This window comes from Hippopotamus amphibius, chromosome 17 (genome assembly GCF_030028045.1).
Source record: "Hippopotamus amphibius kiboko isolate mHipAmp2 chromosome 17, mHipAmp2.hap2, whole genome shotgun sequence".
NCBI classification, from domain to species: Eukaryota; Metazoa; Chordata; class Mammalia; order Artiodactyla; family Hippopotamidae; genus Hippopotamus; species Hippopotamus amphibius.
The window spans coordinates 42,885,468-42,904,925 of NC_080202.1; the positions used below are offsets into that span (position 1 = coordinate 42,885,468).

General features: G+C 43.2%; 1 protein-coding gene across 1 annotated transcript in view; it reads left to right on the top strand.

Moving 5' to 3' along the window:
- Window positions 1–2,682: 2,682 nt before the first annotated feature.
- The window catches only part of LOC130839753 (leucine-rich repeat-containing protein 37A3-like), a 52,180-nt gene continuing 35,404 nt past the window's right edge, over window positions 2,683–19,458 (top strand). The window contains exons 1-4 of the mRNA XM_057714128.1: window positions 2,683–2,745; window positions 3,545–6,584; window positions 8,951–9,022; window positions 18,215–18,286. Coding sequence (XP_057570111.1) covers window positions 3,550–6,584; window positions 8,951–9,022; window positions 18,215–18,286 — 3,179 coding nt within the window. The 5' untranslated portion in view covers window positions 2,683–2,745; window positions 3,545–3,549. The remainder of the gene's footprint in view (window positions 2,746–3,544; window positions 6,585–8,950; window positions 9,023–18,214; window positions 18,287–19,458) is intronic.

A 19,458-nucleotide genomic window follows, 5' to 3' on the forward strand; every position in this document is an offset into this window, starting at 1 on the left:
GTTTCTTTCTTTCCTCAGGTTTGGCTTGCAAACCTTGTGACTCTGAGGTAAGCATATGTAAATAGCTTCTTAATCTTATATGTAAGCAAACTATAGCCCTTAGCACCCATACCTAGGCCTGATGTCTATGTCTATACTTATGCCTGCTGCAATCATAAGCACTGCAAAAAGAGCCACCCCTCCCTTTTCTCCAGCATTTAGTAGCCTGGGAGTGGTGGGAGGGGACTTGGTGGGGCAGACACAGAGAAAGAATGTGTCAAACCCTGGTTCTTTCCTGGGGACAGAGAAACAGGGAGGGGAAGTGGGTGGTAAGCATAGTGTTACAAAGAAACAAAGAGCAGAATGTAAAATGGGTGGAGATGGTCTGGGGCCTGTCCTTGGGGAGAGGTCGCCTTGAGATCCTCCTGCCACGAAATGCCCTTCCAAGGAGTTCTCGCTTTGCAGTCCTCCTTGGAGCCTGGTGACCTTGTCACAGCATTGGCTTGTCCAGACGGCTCCCGACAAAAATGGATTTAAATTTTTAAATTATTTGTCAATTATACCTCTTATTGGGAAAAAAATCACAAAATACTGAACTAAAAAACAACAATAAAATTGTATCATATGCATAGTTTACAGTTCAGATGGTACCAAGTGAAATGAAATGGTGATGAAACACAATGACCCACAGCAGTTCCCTGCCCCAGGCCACTTCCTTGCCCACCTTCCTGAGCCAGCTCACTGGGCCTGGTTACTTCTACGGAGCAGGTTGTAGCTGAATCTTCTGGTGCTTTTCTCCACATCTCTTTGCACATCTAGTTCTTGATTTATCCATTTTAGACCCTGGCTATTGAATTCCTAGTAACATCAGTGAGGAGTTAGTTCTCTTACACCGCTACCCCCAGTCCATTCTTGAGGTTTAGTTATGTCGCTGTTTCCAGATAATTCATAGCGTTTACACGGAATTCCCTGGTGGTCCAGTGGTTAGGACTTAGCGCTTTCACTGCCAAGCCCCGGTTCAATCCCTGGTAAGGGAACAAAGATCCTGCCAGCTGCGCAGCATGGCCAAAAAAAAATACTGTTTACAGAATTGTGACTGTAAATATTATTCACCGTAGAGCTTAATCATGTACTCATTACATTCGCTTCCCCTCCTGTGACCCCAGGGGTTTAATTTCCTCTCGGGCTCTCCCTGTTCTGTCGGCCATTCTCACCTCCTCTGTTCTCCTCCAGGCTCTGGCTTAGCAGTAGGTGCCCACCTCCTGCAGCGCCCTCTCTTCCAGGCTCTGTCCTCCAGTGAGTGCTGGATACACAGCTGCTATCCTGGAACTTCCCCTCCCTGCTTCCTGGGCTGGACTATTTCCTGGCTCTCTTCTCTTCTTGCTTTCCTTACTCTCTCTTTGCTGGAGCACATCCCCAGGTAAGAATCCCTAATTCGGGGACTTCCCAGGTGATCCAGTGGCTAAGACTCTGTGCTCCCAACACAGGGAGCCCAGGTTCGATCCCTGGTCAGGGAACTAGATCCCACCTACATGCCACAACGGAGAGCTCACATGCCACTGATGAGGAAACTGAAACTCCCATACTTGTAGTTGCTTCCTCTCCTCTATCTTGCAAAGGCCTGCTGGCCCCTTTCAGTGAAACAGTAAAGTGAATTACTAAGAGTGATCAGATAAGGGAAGACTGTCTCGCTCTCAGGCACCCACCCCAAGCCTTTGTTTGAGACCCTTTGCACATAGACTTGTTAAGTGACCATTAACGTCAACCTGCAACCAATGTGACAATGCAAATTGTGACCTTAGTCCTGATAGGAATGGAATGTCCTGCTCCTACAAGTTCCTGTTAGGACCCCCTGCTATGTGTGTAACCCATGGCAACTCCCGCGCTCTGTAACTGCCCCTGACCTATAGTAATTTGTAGCCAATCGGTTTGTACCAATTATAGCTGTATGTTTTAACCTATATAAGGAGAAGACTCCCCTGAAACGGGGCCCCAGAATTTTGGAGCGTTCGCTCTTCTGGGTCCGCGGGCTCAATAAACCTGAGTTCTCCAACTCTCCGCGTGTTGTGCTTGGTTTCTCGTGGGATCAGTTTTTTCTGCAACACCACAACTAAAGATCCCACACGTGGCAACGAAGATCCTGTGTGCCAAAACAAAGACCCAGCGGAGCCAAATAAGCAAATTAAAAAAAAAAACAATCCCTAACTCACATTCAAAAACAACAGACCCGTTCTTACATGAGGCCCATGTTGGAATCAATTCCACTTAAAAACCATCATGTGCTAGACACTGGGAATAAGATGAAGCTCTTTGTGTCTTGGAGTGTAGATGTTAGAGGTTGTGACAGACAGTTAAAAAGGACTAAAATTAAATAGATTCTTAAAAGGATGGAAGAAAATCAACTGGGTGCTAGGAATTTTCTCGAAATTTTTTAACATGCTAACTTTAACATCCTCAGTGTCGTCTCCATGTGTGCACACAGCGCAGACCTCTGAAAAGTGACACTGCCAGGTTTTCTCGACTAATGGCTGTGTTGAGACAAGGTGGGATGGGGGGAGTCCATGCTAATGCAAAGGGCCCTTCACTTGGTTTTCAACTATCTTTCCCAGGATGAATTGTTCACTTGCTCCAAACCCTGCTACAGAAATTCTGGAGTCATCACTGATTCAGGGGTAACTGATAACAATAAAGTGGTGAATTAATAATCCGACGTAGATACTGAGAGTTTCAAGGAAATGGCAACATTTTAGAGTCACTAACTGTAAGGTATGTTGCCCTCCCGCCACCCTAACTGGTGCTCACTTTGCAGGTCAGCTACTCTTCTTGTCAGTGGTGTGGCCAAGGGGAGGAAGAATGTCTTTCAGGCTGGAGCTTTGAGGAGGAAGCGTTCAAATTGCCAGAACTGGACTAGCACTTTTGAATTTCCCAGCATGCCAGGCCCTGTGGCTTCCTTGAGAAGCTCCACATCCTTCCCAACCCCTCCCCCCACCCCTGGGCTGCCCAAATCCTGCCTCATGGTGCAGGGCTGGTCAGGGGGGACTGGGGAGAGGCCCCAGCAGGAGGCAATTGTTGCCTTTGCTAGAGGAAGGATGGTTTGCACCCTGGTGACTCTGGGAAAAAGGCTTCCTCTGGTTGCTCAGATTGGATCTCCGCTGGAACCTAAGGAAGGTGGTGGAACTAAGGGTGTCATAAATAAAGGGTGGGTCGTGAGGCAGGGGAGGGGCGCCTCTGTGTCTCGGAACTCTCATAATGCTTTGGCTTCTGCTCAGAGTGCAGCGCCCGTGCCCCACTGGCCTGGGTCGCTGTGCCTGGGAGCCTCCGCATAGCATGTCCCCAATGTGCCTCTGGTTCCCATGGCTTGTCTTCATGTGGCAACCATTGTGGCTTCTGGCCCAGGCAGCTCAGCCTCTGGAGTGGGCCCTGGACCCTGTCCAGTGGACCTCCGACCCCCCGGGGCTGACTGAACCTTGGTCTCCACGCTCCTCAGACCCCCCTCCTGAATCGCCCTATGCGATTACACCCCCGGCAGAGTCCGGGGGCTTTAATGACTTGTCCTCCTCTCCAGACCAGATGCTGGCGCTGCCTCATCACGAGTTGACTGAGACTTTGGTTCCACACCCAAACCCGGATTCAGCTGCAGAGCTGCCCGCAGGGCCAGATCAGTTTGCTGTTCCACATCAGGATCTGAATGACAAGCTAACCCAGCAGCAAAAGCTCCCAGCAGCGGCTCCAGTGCTGGACTGGGAACAGAATCAGGCCTTGGTTCTGCCTTTTCGACGCAAAAGTAAGACTAAAACCATAGGTCCAGATCAGGCTGAAGGTCACCAGTTATTTGAAATACTTGTTCCTCCTCTAGGTAGTAAGAGCTCAAAACCAACGAAGTTCATTGATTCAGCCCCAAACCTGAAGAAGGATTTCATTCACCATCGACAGCTTGCTAAAATTGTTGTTGGAAGAACAGGCCAGTTAGAAAATGAAACTCAGGGTCTAGAACAACAGTTGCAGGGTGATTATGTAGCTTCCGGTATGGATACCATTTATCCTGAGGAGAGCCTGCCTACAGATTTTCTGGGGAACTCAGAGCAACCCCTGGAGCCCCCTAAGGAGGCTGAAATTTCTGCATCCCAGCAAGAGGCCCAACTTCGTCATCCAGAGACCCCCGAGGAGGTTGAATCTTTTTCACCCCAGGCAGAGGTCCAGGATGAAACTGCAGAGCCCACTGAAGAGGTAGAATCACCTCCACTCCAGCAGGAGCCTCCGTCTCAGCCTCTAGAGCTCCCTCAGGCGTTTGAACCTTCCCTACTCCATCAAGAGGCCCCGACTCAAGCTCTAGGATACCCCACCGAGTATGTACTTGAAAGTCCAGTGAGTGATGAGGCAGCATCCCTAGCTGGCATTCAGCATCACGCGCATTCAAACGTTCCCAGTGTCACACTTAAACCTCTGGATTTGGAACTGACCATCACTCCAGAGCCCACTACGGAAGCTGAGTTTCCTACAGCTCAGCAGGAGTCCCTGACTTCACCTCCTGAGCATCCTGAGGAGACAGAATCTTCTGCAACCCAGCAGGAGAGCCCAGGTCAGCCTCTAGAGCCTCTTGCAGAAGCTGAGCCTTCTCCAAGTGAACAGGGGCAACCAACGCAGCCTTCTGAGCTTAGTGAGGAAGCTGAACCCTTTCCAACCCAGCATGAGACCCCAGCTCAGCCTGCAGAGTCTGTTGGAGAAGCTGAAACTTCTCCAACTCAGGAGGAAGCCTCAGCTCCGTTTCCAGCAGAGACAGAACCTTTTGCAACGCTGCAGGAGCAACCAGCTCAGCCTCCAGAGCCTTCTGCAGGGGAGGTGGAACCTTCTCCAACTCAACAGGTACAGCCAGCTCAGTCTCCAGAGCCTTATGAAATGACCGTTTCACCTCCAAGTCACCATCAGGCTCAGCATTCAAACATATCCACTATCACCATCAAACCTGCAGATGTGGAGCTTAGCATAACAGCAGGACCCACTCCAGAGGTGGGACCTTCTCCAACTCAGCACAAGCCTTCAGCTCAGCCCTCAGTGCCCCTTATTAGTGCAGAATTGTCTACAGCCCAGCACGAGGCCCCCACGCTGCCTCCACAGCCACCTGAGGAGGTTGAACCTTTGCCAGCCCAAGCTATAGACGCTGTTACACCTAATAAACTTTCAGCACAAGAGGAGACCCCAGCTCAGACTCCAGAGCTCTCTAATGAGATGGTAGTTCTCTCTCCAGAGCATCACGTAACAACAGTTTCTCCTCTAGGTCAGGATCAAGCTCAGCTTCTGCAGCGGCCCACTGTCACTGTTAAACCTGTGGATCTTGCACTTGCCATAACTCCAGCATTCACTAATGAGGTTGAAAGTTCTCCATCCCAACAAGAAGCCTCAGCCCAGTTCACAGTGTCCCCTGAGCAGGTGAAACCTTTGTCAGTGCAGGAAGAGGTTTCAGATCCGCATCCAACCGCCTCTGAAAATGTTGAACCTTCTCCAGTCCAGCAGGAGCCCCCAACTCAACCTCCAGAGGCCTCTACAGATGTTGCAGCTCCACCTTCACTACCTAATGAAGTGACAGGCTCACCTCTAAGTCCAGGTGAAGCTCAACATCCAGTGCTGCCTAATATCACAGTTAAACCCTTGGATCTGGCAGTTGTCTTAAGTGTAGAGCCCACTGAAGAGGTGGAACATCCCGCAGTGCAGCAGGAGGCCCCAGCTGAGTCTCCGGTTCCCCAGGGGGGCTCAGATATATCTCCTGAGCCCCCTAAGGAGGTGGTACCTTCTGCCACACAACAGGAGCTTCAGGCTCAGGCATCAGAGCCCCCTACAGAGGTGGAACCATTGCCAGTCCAGCCTGCCACAGAGGCTGAACGTTCCACAGTCCTGCAGCAGAGTGCAGTTCCAGCAGCATCCCCCGAAGTGACAATTGCAAGTCCAGAGCAGGTTCAGCTTCCACATCCAACCTTGACTGAGGTCACAGTTCAACCTTTGGACCTGGAAATTACGTTAACACCTGAATCCAGTATGGAGGCTGAACCTTCTCCAACCACGCGGCAGCCCCAAGCTCAGCCTCCAGAGGCAGTTGTAGCTCAGTCTCCATCGCATCCCGAGGTGCTGGTTCCAGCACCAGATCAGGCTCATGCTGAGCCTCCAACATCACCCAGGGTCACAGTGAAACCTTTGGACCTGGGACTTACCATAACTTCAGAGCCTGCTATGGAGTCTGGATATTCTACAGCCGTGCTGCAAACTCCAGCCCCACCTCCCAAACACCCTGAGGTGACGCTTGCACAGCCAACCCTGCCTCAAGTCACAGTTCCACCTGTGGACCTGGGAGGTACCATTTCTCAGCAACCAAGTCCATCTGAGACAGTTCTTTTTCCTTCATCTCAGCTTTCAGTATCCACAGGTCTTCCTGATGTAAACTATACCCCAAAAAAGAAGCAAGCAGAACAGAATGCCATCACGAACATCAATGTATGTGAGCTCTGTACCTGCAAAGATGAGACGCTGTCCTGCGTGGGTCTCAGCCCCAAGCAGAAGCTCCACAGAGTGCCTGAGCCACAGCCCAACACCTACAAGAGCATCTTCACCACCGTGTAAGAATCCCTTTCCTCATTTGTTCTCTGCATCCTGCCTGACATGGCAGCCTTTCTTCGAGGTCTTCCTGGGCCTTCCTCATCTTCCCAACCCATGTTGACTGACTTTCCATTTCTACCTTTTGTTTGTCAATGTTGCTTATCTTCATTCTCCTTCTTGCTATTGTTCCCTCTTCTCCAGGTTTCTACTTATCATTGCCCTTATTCTTTTTCCTTCTCCATTTTTTACTCCAGTATTTAACTCCTTAACATCGACTCTTCTCCCATCTTTGCTGCATCCTCTTTACAGCAACATGTGCCTCTCCCCACCTCGTTGGTGGTAATACCACAGAGTGGTTAAGAGTGAGATTCCGGAGCCAGGCCGCCTGGGTTTGAACCCAGGTCTGTCGTTGATTAGCTTTGTGACTCCATGTCCTCATCTGTAAAGTGGGGACTGTGGCGGTCATCATCTCATAGCATTGTCGTGAGATTTAGATGCGTTAATACAGGTAAAGCTCTTATATCAGTGCCTAGCATATATTTTAGTGTTAGCTATTCTTCTTATTGACTCTCTCCATTATATCTCGAAGTCATATTCGTTTCCTAGCTTTCTATTTATAGCACCCATTCTGTGCCCACCCATTCTTGCCCAGGGCCAAGTACTGTTGGAGCCACAGAAGTCCATCATTGTCTCCAGAACATGACAATGCCAAGTGGGAAGAAAGGGGATGTGCCTTAAAAGGGAGGTAATATATACTAAAGTATTAAAAGAGATACAGATAGGGGCTGTAATTCACCAGAACCTGTAATCACTGAGGTGTGGGGGTCACAGAAATCTGCATGGATAGGCTAAAACTTTAGCTGGGACGTGAAGATTGGGTATGATTTTTTAGAGAAAAAACAGGGAGTACAGTGTAGGCAAAGGTGTGAGTGCAGGGATGATCAGGGTTTAGTAGATCCGTCTGTCTGTAAAGAATGGGGTTAGGCAGCAGTGAAAGATATGATTTTGAAAAACCTTGGCTCTCTGCAATGGGGGTTTGAAAGTTATGCTCTAAGATATGGGGGGCCACTGAAAGTTTTCAAGCCAGAGAGACAAATGTTTAGAATGAGAGAAGGATTTTAGATTCCATATGTAGAGTGATCTAGAGGGGAAAGCTTGATTCAGGGAGACCAAATAACATGCTCTAGCAAAATCTACGAGTAAAGTGAGAAGGGGCTGAATTAGAATGGTTGAGATGGGAGTGGAAAAAAAATTCTGAGAGCACTACAGAGGAAGAACTGACAAGATGTAGTAACTGACTAGAGTTGGAGGATTGGGTATACAGGAAAGAGGAAAATCACGTGTGTTGAAGGGCAGAAGGATGGTGGTGTAACAGCTGGAAATACAGCAGTGGGGAAGGAGAGTCAGTGTGAGGGAGAGGAGTTCAGTTTTAGGCATCTATTACTGGTGAGCAGAAAGCACCTAGAAGGCTCTGTTTGTGTGGAAATATCCCTTAGGCAGATGGGCAGAGAGGTATCTGTTTTGACTTCTTTCTGAGCCCCCTGAAGAATGTGCATATAAACTGAATAGTTTCATTGTTGCTGAGGGAAGAGGACAAAGCTAAAGGTAAAGATTCAAAGCCATCCACTGAATGAGTGGTTGAAACTGAACCTCCGACATTTTAACAGCTTCTCTTGAACATGTCTAATTCTCAGATACAGTCTCATTAAAAAAAAAAAGTCACAGAAGTATATAGGATGAGATGTGCAAATTGTACCCCATCTTCCCACCACCAATAAGGTAACTCCTGTTACTATTTTGATGGTGTCCTTCCTTCCAACCTCTTTCCTTTGCATTTGTTCCCCTAATGAGGTGATAACTTCACTCCTTGCTCAGTGCTTTGTGCTTTTCCCTATGCAATATGTCTAAGAGATGTTTTCATATTAGTCCTTCCAAGTTCTAACTGCCCTTATCCTTCCAACATGTGGAGAGATTTTGAGGGCACTAACCAAACCTTTGGTATTGCCTGGCATAGGATTTCTTTATATTTATCTGCTGATATTGAGCAGTGCTTGCCATTTTTCTCATTGATTGGTAGGAGTCATTTTAGACACATAAGTGATTTTGGGGAAAAAAAGACTTACATTCAAAGCAACTGGCATTACGTATCCAAGAAATTGGACAGAGAGGAAGTTCAGGTTCTGAGGAGAGGCCACGTTGTTTGTGCCAATGGCCTCACGTTATGTCTTTATTAACTGTGCACACTGGGCAGCTGAGAAGCTGTGGGAATGAGAAAACTGGTCTCTTCTGCACTTGAATATTCCCCACAAGGTGGCCATGATTCTTTTACTTATTCTCTTCATTCTTTTCCTGCCGACTCAAGGATGTGAACTGTGTTTCTTCACAGAAATTTCCAAGGAAACTCTATTTCTCACATTGATGAAAATGTATGGAAGGCATACCGTTGGACTGAGACACTGTGAGTATATTCTGTCCAGATATGAATACAAAGAGCTAACTGCATTGTAAGATCCTTCTTGGTCCAGAATTTTGAGGTCAATAGCTGTGAGAAAAGGTATTTCCCCCTCCGTATCCCAAAGCAACCTACTGATTGAAATTCTGTGTTTATTTTGAAATTAAATTTGGCAGGCCTTCTTTAAAATCAGTAAAAGCCAATTTAACGTCCTTTTCCATTATACACGTAATACATTATATTCTCAATATGTAAAAATGAAATAACAGGTATAGTGAAAACCCTCCTTGTGCCCTAATCCCCCACCCATGCTACTTTGAGTTTAGTATATATCCTTGCAGACTCTTCCATATATTTGAGTAAATGCATATTTAAAGTAAGAACATAGGTTTGCCGTGTGATTTTATTTTATTTTTTACATAAATGATAATCTTCTGCAACTTGACTTTCACTTCATGCTATGTCTTAGGAGGGTGAGTCAACAATTATCCATTCTCTGGCGATAGAATTTCTACAGCCAGAGTGCAGATAATTTTTGACTCACCTTGGTAGATTTCTTTCCTTCCCGGTACATAGGTGGTTATCGCATTCATTTAACCTCCTGCATGGTATTCCATAGTGTGAATGTATCACAGTTTAATACTGCCCCCCTTGAAGGATGTTTAGATCATGTCGTTTTCTTGTTACTGCATCGATGCAGTTACTGTCCTTGTACCTGCATCTTTGTGAACCTGGTCAAATATTTCTGTAGAATCATTATCTAAAACTGGGATGGTTGGTGTGAAGACTCTGTAGATATAAAATTTTCATTGCCCTCAAAAAGGTTGAGTCAGCTTAAGCGCCAGTCAACATTCTGTGATGACTTTCATTTCCCCACACCCTTTCACCACTGATAGTCTCTCCTTTTTTTCTTTCTTTCTTTTTTTTTCTTGCTGATCTGATGGGTGACTAAAAGGGGTCCCATCTGAATTTGAATTTTTCTGGTTACTTGTGAATTTAAATATTTTATATGTTTACCGAACATTTGTATTTTATCCCTGAATTGTCTGTCCTTTGCCCTTTTTTCTGTTACTATTTTTTATATCCATTTGTAGAAAAAGCCAGTTTAGATACACAAGTGAATTTGGAAAAACACATTCAAAGTAATTTTTCATGATAGTTTGTGGTCCTATCATTAGTTCAACTTGAATAGACAAGTCATACATGACTTCCAAATTAATAATAAAAGACGTAACAGTCAACCTAAAAATAGGGTTTATGACAGCTCTTAAAGAGGTGTCCCCTTAGTCTGATATCTTATTGGATATTAGAGGAAAAAAAAATGACACTAGCAGACAATTTTTTTAATTTACAGATTTCCTAAATACTATCTGTAGTTTATATTTCCCATGATAGCATCTAAGTTGGAGATTTTATTTCCCAAAGTTGTAAGAAAAATGAAAGTCATCTGGCACAAGAAATAGATAACTTAGTTTCCTCTGGGGAGTGGAGGTGGGGTGGTAGACTGAGGGACAGAGGTAAGAGAAAAAGTTTGGATCGTGTGCTATATATTTTTGGAATTTTGAGCCATGTGAATATATATTACATATTTTTAAAAATAAATTGAAATTAAAAATTAATTTTCTAAAAAGCATGTGTTTGGGAGGTGATACACTATAACATGAGTCTGGTAAGGTTTGAAGATTTCTAAGTCAGTTTGAGGTTTATACCTTGTAAGCAGAGGTTCCTAACTTGGGTTCAATGATTCCCCAAGGCAGAATTTCTTAACCTTCCCTCCTGCTCCCCCATGTACATCTCTCTGGTGATCTGAAGAAGCTTATGTTCTTGGGATCTTGTTTTGAAATGTATAATAAGTTAAAATATATAGAAAAACAAGGCAAACTAATTATATTGAAATAGTTTTCAGAATATTTTTAAAGTTCGTGATATACTAATAAATATGCTCTTAACACATTAAATAACAGGATATGGTGGTAGGTCTTATAAATATCATAGCTCCAAGGTAGTGATGAGAATAAATGGTGTTTCGAGATATCTGTAACATATACATGGTAGCAGATGATCTGTGATTTCCATTGGGGACCAAATTAACTATAGTGCTGATCTGGTGTGATGTGTTGCCTACATTCAAAATGGAAGGAAATGCTGATTTTAGATAGAGATTTGTGAAAATTGAGATGTAATTTTGTTTCTCATCCAAGTTCTGCCCTCTGGATTCAGTCCACTCTGTTCATAGACTTCTGCCCTAAAAGGATGATCCACGGATGGAAATTGCATGCACACTTTTGCATGCGTTCAAGAGAGTGCAGTTTTCTAGGGACAAGAACCATTGCTTTTATGAAATTCTCAAAGGATTCTTGTCTCAGAAGACTGAGTCACAAATGTAGGGGAGAAGAAAGACATTTCTTTTCCTGTACTTATCTTCATGAGTGATGCTAAGTGGATGACTGCTTTAAATAAAAGTATCTGATAGTTAAATAAAAGTACCTGTCACTTTCTGAATTCATTCAATAAATATTTTTGGAGTATTTAGTACATGCCAGCAACTGTTTTACATGCTAGGGATACAGGCCCAAGAGTAAACCAGCCTAAGTATCCCAGTTCTCAGGGGGTTTACAAATACATAAAAATAAGTATATAAGTATAATAAATAGATATAATTTCAAGTATTGGTAAGTACTTTGGAGAGAAAGAAAGTAGGGGAAGGAGAGGAAATCAATTCCAGAATGGCCTACTGTTTGTATTATACACATACTTAAGTCAAACCAACCAGCAGACCAACCCTGAGGCCTCTCAGTTTCCTAGAAGTTACTGAGGTGGAGAGAAGGATAATTGTCAATAATATAGAATCAAGAATGAATGTGAAATTCGGAAGATTGCCTTAGACCAGAACCCTGGTCAGAAGTTAAACGTGGATGTTTCTTAACTGTTACTTCATGCCTGGTTTTGATATTTGCATGGTTGAGAAAGTTTTAGATCTGGCTTTAACTCTGATTCCCCATAGTCTTAAAATTTTTGCTTTAGTCATAATGAATATTTGGAGTTCTACACAGCAGTGTATTTGAGTTCAGTTATTCAGTTATTGCGTATTTGAAGCTCCTTTTTTGGAAATTTTTTGTGACTGACTCATTCTCAGTTTCCACTTTACTGCTAGGTTGAATTTGTTATTGTTATTTAAAACTGTTTTACTGTCCTGTCATGCAGACAACTTCACCGAAAGAAACCGCATTAATTGAAAATGTATAGTCTTTGTTTACTCCCTGTCCCACATGATATTCAGACTCTAACCAGGGTGATGTGGGCCTCAGCCAGTCAGAGAGATCAGCCCCATCTCTTCGCCGTCCTTGCTGAATCCTTGTCAGCGTTCAAAGTTATAATTAGCATATATGAGTTTCTCTTTTCTCTTGAGTTTTTTCATATATCGTCATTTCCTGTGACCTTTGTGTGTCATTCATGGCATACACATACAATTTTGTTACATGACATGGGGAGGGAGAGTTTTTTCCAACTTTTGAAATTATGAGAAGGGTTAGTGTAAACATTGTTGGACACATTGATTGGTTTTGTGTTTTTGGATCATTTCCATGGTGATATGAAGCCACCACTTAACAGAGGTGAGAAGACAATCCATCTTAGCACCAGCTGTTGACCATCCCCCCTAACATGGATTCTGACCATCACTGCTGCTCCTTCTAACGTGGTGAATTTCAAATGCAGGTCAGGGTCCTTGAAGCGTTGTCAGGGCTCCAAGTGTTCTTTGTGGGAATTAAAGTCTTTTGTGTTTTTGTTTTAGTGATCTTTTAAACATGTGTGTGATTGTATTCTCTATAATAGGAACCACTTTAATAGCTGAGAGTTGCAGAGTTTTCAGGTAGTAATATTTTAACTCTCATAAGCTATTAGTAAAGAATTAATTTATGAGATGGAATTAAGCTATGAGATGGAATTAATATAAATATGTGAGCAAGAGATCCTGAGTGAAAACCAGAATGTTTTAAATGCAGGACTCAATGGAAATAGTTTCACAGGGCAACACAGCATGTGCTCAGATCCCCAAGGCTCCTGAAGGACGCACCACCGTTAATAGTACCTGCAAGGAAGGGGATTCTCTGACATCTTACAGAGTTTCTCCTGTGCTGGCTCTCTACCGAACCGTCACTCCACTCTTGGGGTGCTGGTTATGTGCCTTCCTGCTCATTAGGTATAAGAAACAGGTGCAAAGTAGCACCCCATCCTCCCCCCAGCATGCTCCTAGTCTTTATTGTGAGAGCAGACCTTACAGTCCTCGGGCAGACCCAGGTGTCAGGCCTGACTGTGAGTCATCCCGGAGCCCTTCATTCTGCACTCTGGACAGGTCATTGGCTGGATCTCTGAGTTTTCTAATTGACTCTTTAACTGTCATTTCTGCTGCTCATATACTGAGTTTTTATGACTGCTAACACTTTTGATTCGTATATTCTTGAGTTGATTCTTTTTCATGGATATGCTATGTGCTTCCCTCTGTCTGAGGGTAATAATTATGCTATGCTAAGGTCCTCTTGTGCTTTGTTAACTCTGATTCATTGGCTATAAGCTCTTTTTTTTTTTAAGAACTTTTATTGAGGTACAGTTAACAGACAATAAACAGCCTATATTTAGAGTGTACAATTTGGTATCCCAATCTCCCAATTCATTCCCCCCCCCCCAACCCTCCCCGCTTTCCCCACTTGGTGTCCATGTGTTTGTTCTCTACACCTGTGTCTCTATTTCTGCCTTGCATTTCCTCTTTCATAGTTGTTAGCATTTGCCTTATGGATTGAGGTGCTCCTATATTGAGTGCATATATATTTATAATTGTTATCTCCTCTGCTTGGATGGATCCCTTGATCTTTATGTAATGTCCTTTCTTGTCTCTTGTAACATTTTTTATTTTAAAGTCTATTTTCTCTGATGTGACTCTTGCTACTCCAGCTTTCTTTTGATTTTCATTTGCATGGAATATCTTTTTCCATCCCCTCACTTTCAGTCTGTATGCGTCCCTAGGTCTGAAGTGGGTCTCTTGTAGACAGCATATATACGGATCTTGTTTTTGTATCCATTCAGCTAGCCTGTGTCTTTTGGTTGGTGCATTTAGTCCATTTCCATTCAAGGTAATTGTCGAGATGTATGTTCCTATTACCATTTTCTTAATTGTTTTGTTTGTGTTTTTGTAGGTCCTTTTCTTCTCTTATGTTTCCCACTTACAGAACTTCCTTTAGCATTTGTTGTCGGGCTGGTTTGGTGGTGCTGAATTCTCTTAGCTGTTGCTTGTCTGTAAAGCTTTTGATTTCTCCATCGAATCTGAATTCGATGGAGATCCTTGCTGGGTAGAGTATTCTTGGTTGTAGGTTCTTCTCTTTCATCACTTGAAATATATCATGCCACTCCCTTCTGACTTGCAGAGTTTCTGCTGAGAAATCAGCTGTTAACCTTATGGGAGTTCCCTTGTATGTTATTTGTTGTTTTTCCCTTGTTGCTTTTAATAACATTTCTCTGTCTTTACTGTTTGTCAGTTTGACTTCTGTATGTCTCGGCATGTTTCTCCTTGGATTTATCCTGCTTGGGACTCTCTGCGCTTCCTGGACTTGGGTAGCTGTTAGGGAAGTTTTCAACTGGAATCTCTTCCAGTATTTTCTCGGGTCCTTTCTCTCTCTCTTCTCCTCCTGGGACCCCTACAATGAGAATGTTGGTGCGTTTAACATTGTCCCAGAGGTCTCTTAGGCTGTCTTCAGCTCTTTTCATTCCTTTTTCCTTATTCTTTTCCGCAACAGTGATTTTTACCATTCTGTCTTGCAGGTCACTTATTTGCCGTTCTGCCTCAGTTAATCTGCTGTTGGTTCCTTCTAGTGTATTTTTCATTTCAGTTATTGTGTTGCATGTGTCTGTTTGTTCTTTAATTCTTCTAGGTCTTTGGTAAACTTTTCGATCTTTGCATCCAGTTTTTTTTCAAAGTCCTGAATCATCTTCACCATCATTATTCTGAATCTTTTTCTGTAAGGGTGCCTATCTCCTCTTCATTTAGTTGTTTTCCTGGGTTTTTATCCTGTCCCTTCATCTGGTACAAAGTCCTCTGCTTTTTCATTTTCTCTCTCTTTCTGTGCCTGTGGTTTTCAGTTCCACAAGACAAAATACTGCTGATACTGCTTGATACTGCTGTCTGCCCTCTTGTGAAGGAAGCTATCTAGGAGGCTTGTGGGTGCTTCCTGATGGGAGGGACTGATGGTGGATAGGGCTAGGTGGGCAGAGCTCAGTAAGACTTCAATCTGATTTGGTGGGCAGAGCTCAGTAAAACTTTAATCTGCTTGTCTGCTAATGGGTGTGGCTGTGTTCACACCTTGTTGGTTGTTTGGCCTGAGGCTACTTAGCACTGGAGCTTACAGGCTCTTTGGTGGGGCTAATGGTGGACTCTGGGAGGGTTCATGCCAATGAGCACTTCCCAGAACCCCTGCTGCCAGTGCCCCTGTCTCCTTGGTGAGCCACAGCTACCCCCCACCTCTGCAGGCAACCCTCGAACACCAGCAGGTAGGTCTGGTTCAATCTCCTATGGGGTCACTACCCCTTCCCCCTAGGTCCTGGTGAGCACACTTTCTTGTGTGTCCTCCAAGAGTGGCATCTCTGTTTTCCCCAGTCCTGTGGAGGTCCTGCAATCAAATCCCGCTGGCTTTCAAAGTCTGGTTGTATGGGGTTCCTCCTCCCGTTGCTGGACTCCCATGTGGGGAAGCCTGACATGGGGCTCAGAACCCTCACTTTCGTGGGTGGACTTGTGCAGTATAACTGTCCTCCAGTTTGTGGGACACCCACCCAGCATTTGTGGGATTTGATTTCAAGGCGATTGCGCCCCCTCCTACTGTCTCATTGCAGCTTCTCCTTTGTCTCTGGATGTGGGGTGTCTTTTTTGGTGAGTTCCAGTGTCTTTCTGTTGATGATTGGTCAGCATTTAGTTGTAATTCTGGTGCTCTTGCAAGAGGGAGTGGCTATGAGCTCTTATGTTTGCTTTTGTTTTCTGTGCTTGATGGGGTTGGCTCTCTCACATTGTTTGGTCATTCCTGAGTGCAGTTCATCTTTGTAGTTGAGATGCTACTGCTTTTGTTTCCCAGCTTTAGGGGAGAAGTGAAATGAGCTGCTGGGGCTTGTTACTCCCAATGGGTTCCCCTGAGAATAAGGCAGAGGTGGAAGGTGCCTTCTGGTGGCTAGTCAGGGAGTGCAAAGCTTTCTTCCAGGGTCCTGGGACCTTGCCTCCTTCCTGACAGCAATTGCTGCTACCTGGAAGAGGACACTTTTGCCACCTGGATCAAGGAGGAAAGATGTGGGGTTGATGTGTGCTGTAGGCTGCTCCTACCACACGGTTACAATGGTTCACCCTGTAGGCAGTTCCAGGACATTTCTGGTAGGGGAGCATTTGTGGAGCTGTTCCCATGCATTGAGCTAAGGTGGTAATTTTTAAGTTATATCTTTTCTAGCATTCCTGGAGATTTTGGTGGAAGTTGAATGGGTGGAGACTAGACATGTTTCAATCTGCCAACTTGAAACAGCACACCTTAGGAAAACAATTTTATATCCCTGTTACATCCTAGAGAAACTCAGGCAAATATGTATCAGGAAACAAACACAAGCATGTTCAAAGCAGTATTGTTTTTAATAACTAAAAACTAGAAAAGTCTCAGTGTGCACCAAGAGTTGAATGAAAAAATAAAGTGTGGTATAGTGATAGAGTTAGAAGGCATACACTTCATCAGAAACATAATGCAGACCACACAGGTAATCTTAAATTTTCTGCTAGCCACTTTAAAATAAAAGTAAAAAGAAACAGAAAAAATAAATAACTTTTACTTAACCCTTATATCCAAAATATCATTTTAATATGTAATCATTGTATACATTATTAGTAAGATACTCTACATTTTTTCAACAAAGTGCGTGTCGTAACTAAGAAGCTCACATGCCGCTGCAAAAAGATCTTGCATGCTGCAATAAAGACCCAGCACAGCCTAAATAAATAAATATTTTTTAAAAATGTAGAGAAAAAAAGTTAGAATTAAAAAAATGTTAATGAGAGACTCTACATTTTTTCCACGCTAATTCTTTGTAATTACAATTTAGTTGCAAAGTTTTATCACAAATGCTTGAGGTGTATTTAGATTTCATAAAATTTATAGTTGAAAAAGTAGTATCACATACACAAATTGTTGCAAACATACTTAAACATTTTGCAGTAATTACATTGTCGGTTTTTTAAATTTCAATTTTAAAATAATTGAAATGAATTAAATTAAAAATTCAACTCTGTCACATTAGCCACTTTCACATACCCAGAAGCCTCATATACTTGGACATGCAACACTACATGCTACAGGCAAAAATAACATTATTTTACAAAATAATGTTGAGTGAAAGAAGCAATGTAGGAAATAATACATGTAGTAGGATTCCACTTAGCTAAAGTTGAAGAAGCAGCAAGAGTAAAGTGTGTTGTTTATGGCTGATACAGAAAAGACAAAACTACACTTAAAAAGCAAGGAAATTCTTATGAAAGTCAGGATAGTGGTTCCCCCTAGAAAGTCAGAGAGGGTTGTGATTGGAAAGGGGTACACGGGGGGCTTCTGGGATGTTGGCAGGATTCTTTCTTGACATGAATGGTGTTACCTGGGGATTTGTTTTATAATTATTAACCTGAACAATTACATTATGTATCTTTATAGACATTTTAGCTTTCGAAAACTTTTTAATGGGGGAAGAATCAGATGGCTTCATTTGCAGCGTTGACAGAGTTGTGTATGGGACTTCCCGATAAGGTTTGGGGAAAGATGGGAGGGAAGGACAGCTCTGCAACACTGGGTTAAAACCCAGAGCTGGGTTCTAACAGAGACTTGGTGATCTAGAGAGTAGGCATTAATTATATGATTTGGTGGAAGAATGGATGGGGTGTGTGTGTGTGTGTGTGAGAGAGAGAGAGAGAGAGAGGGAGAGAGAGAGAGAGAGAGGTGGACACAAAGGAGGACGTGAAAAGAAAGGTTTAAATGAAAACAGAGCAGAAATCACCATCCCTAAATTAAATAAGAAATAGGATGTTTGGGTGGCACCATTACCCAGCTTTCCTCCACATATAGGAGTTAGTCCTATGTAGTAAATAGTTGTACTTCTTTTGCATTTTGATCCAGAAATAACCTTTTCATTTTTCAGGATCCTCAGTGACAATCATTTGACTGAATTACATAAGGACTCCTTTAAAGGCTTGCTATCCCTCCGGTATTTGTAAGTTAATTAATCATATTTGTTTATGAGTTCTTATCTATAAAGTGGATTATCTATAAAGTACTTAAGGGATTCAGGTTAGATAATCTCTTCAATTTTCTTCCAGCAATAAAATCCTGCAATTCTGTAAGTCTGTGTAGGACCCCAGCCCATCTCTAGCATTAAATACCTCCTATTCTTTTTCAATTTTTTAATTATGTAGACAAGATATACATTAAAAAAAAAAACCTTTATTTGTAGAGGAAAAGTGGTGATGAGGTTTGAGCAATAATAGACTCCCCTATGAACCTTACTGTATGTGTTCATATACTCTCTGTTTATATTTTGTGTATGACCTACAATCAAATCTGGCCCACAGTCTGTTTCTATACAGCGTATAAGTTAAAAATGGTTTTTAAAGGACTGTCAAAGAAAAAAAAAAGAAAGAAAAATATGCGACAGAGACTGTATGTGGCCAGCAAAACCTAAAATATTTACTATCTGCCCTTTACAGAATAGGTTTGAAAAAGTTCCTGAGTAAAATGAAAGGAATTAAAATTAACCTCAGGACTTCCCTAGTGACACAATGATTAAGAATCCGCCTGCCATGCACGGGTCATGGGTTCATTCCCTGGTCCAGGAAGATCTCACATACCACGGATCAACTCAGCCCGTTGCCACAACTACTGAGCCTGTGTGCCGCAAGTACTGAAGCCTCCGTGCCTGGAGCCCGTACTCCAAAACAAGAGAAGCCACCTGAATGAGAAGCCTGTGCACCACAATGAACAGTAGCCCCCGCTCGCCACAACTAGAGAAAGCCCACATGTAGCAACAAAGCCCCAGTGCGGCCAATTAAAAAAAAAAAAAGTTAACCTCAAATTGTCACCTACAGGACAAGAAAATATAGAACACTAACGTTCATATGAATGCCATTAACTCATAATTTTCATCATTTAATCGAAATTAAATTAATATTTCAATGTGAAATAAGCAGATGAATTATATAAACAGTATTGTCCAGAATACATTGTTACTAAAATAAACAGACTATTGTTAAGAATTGTGATGCAGGAATCATTATACCAATATTAAAAATGTTTAAGATGATGGTTAAGTGGTATATTTAGAAATGTTGACACTAAACAAGCATATCAGAAATGTACCTAACAAAAATCTCTCCAGCCTCTTCTTTT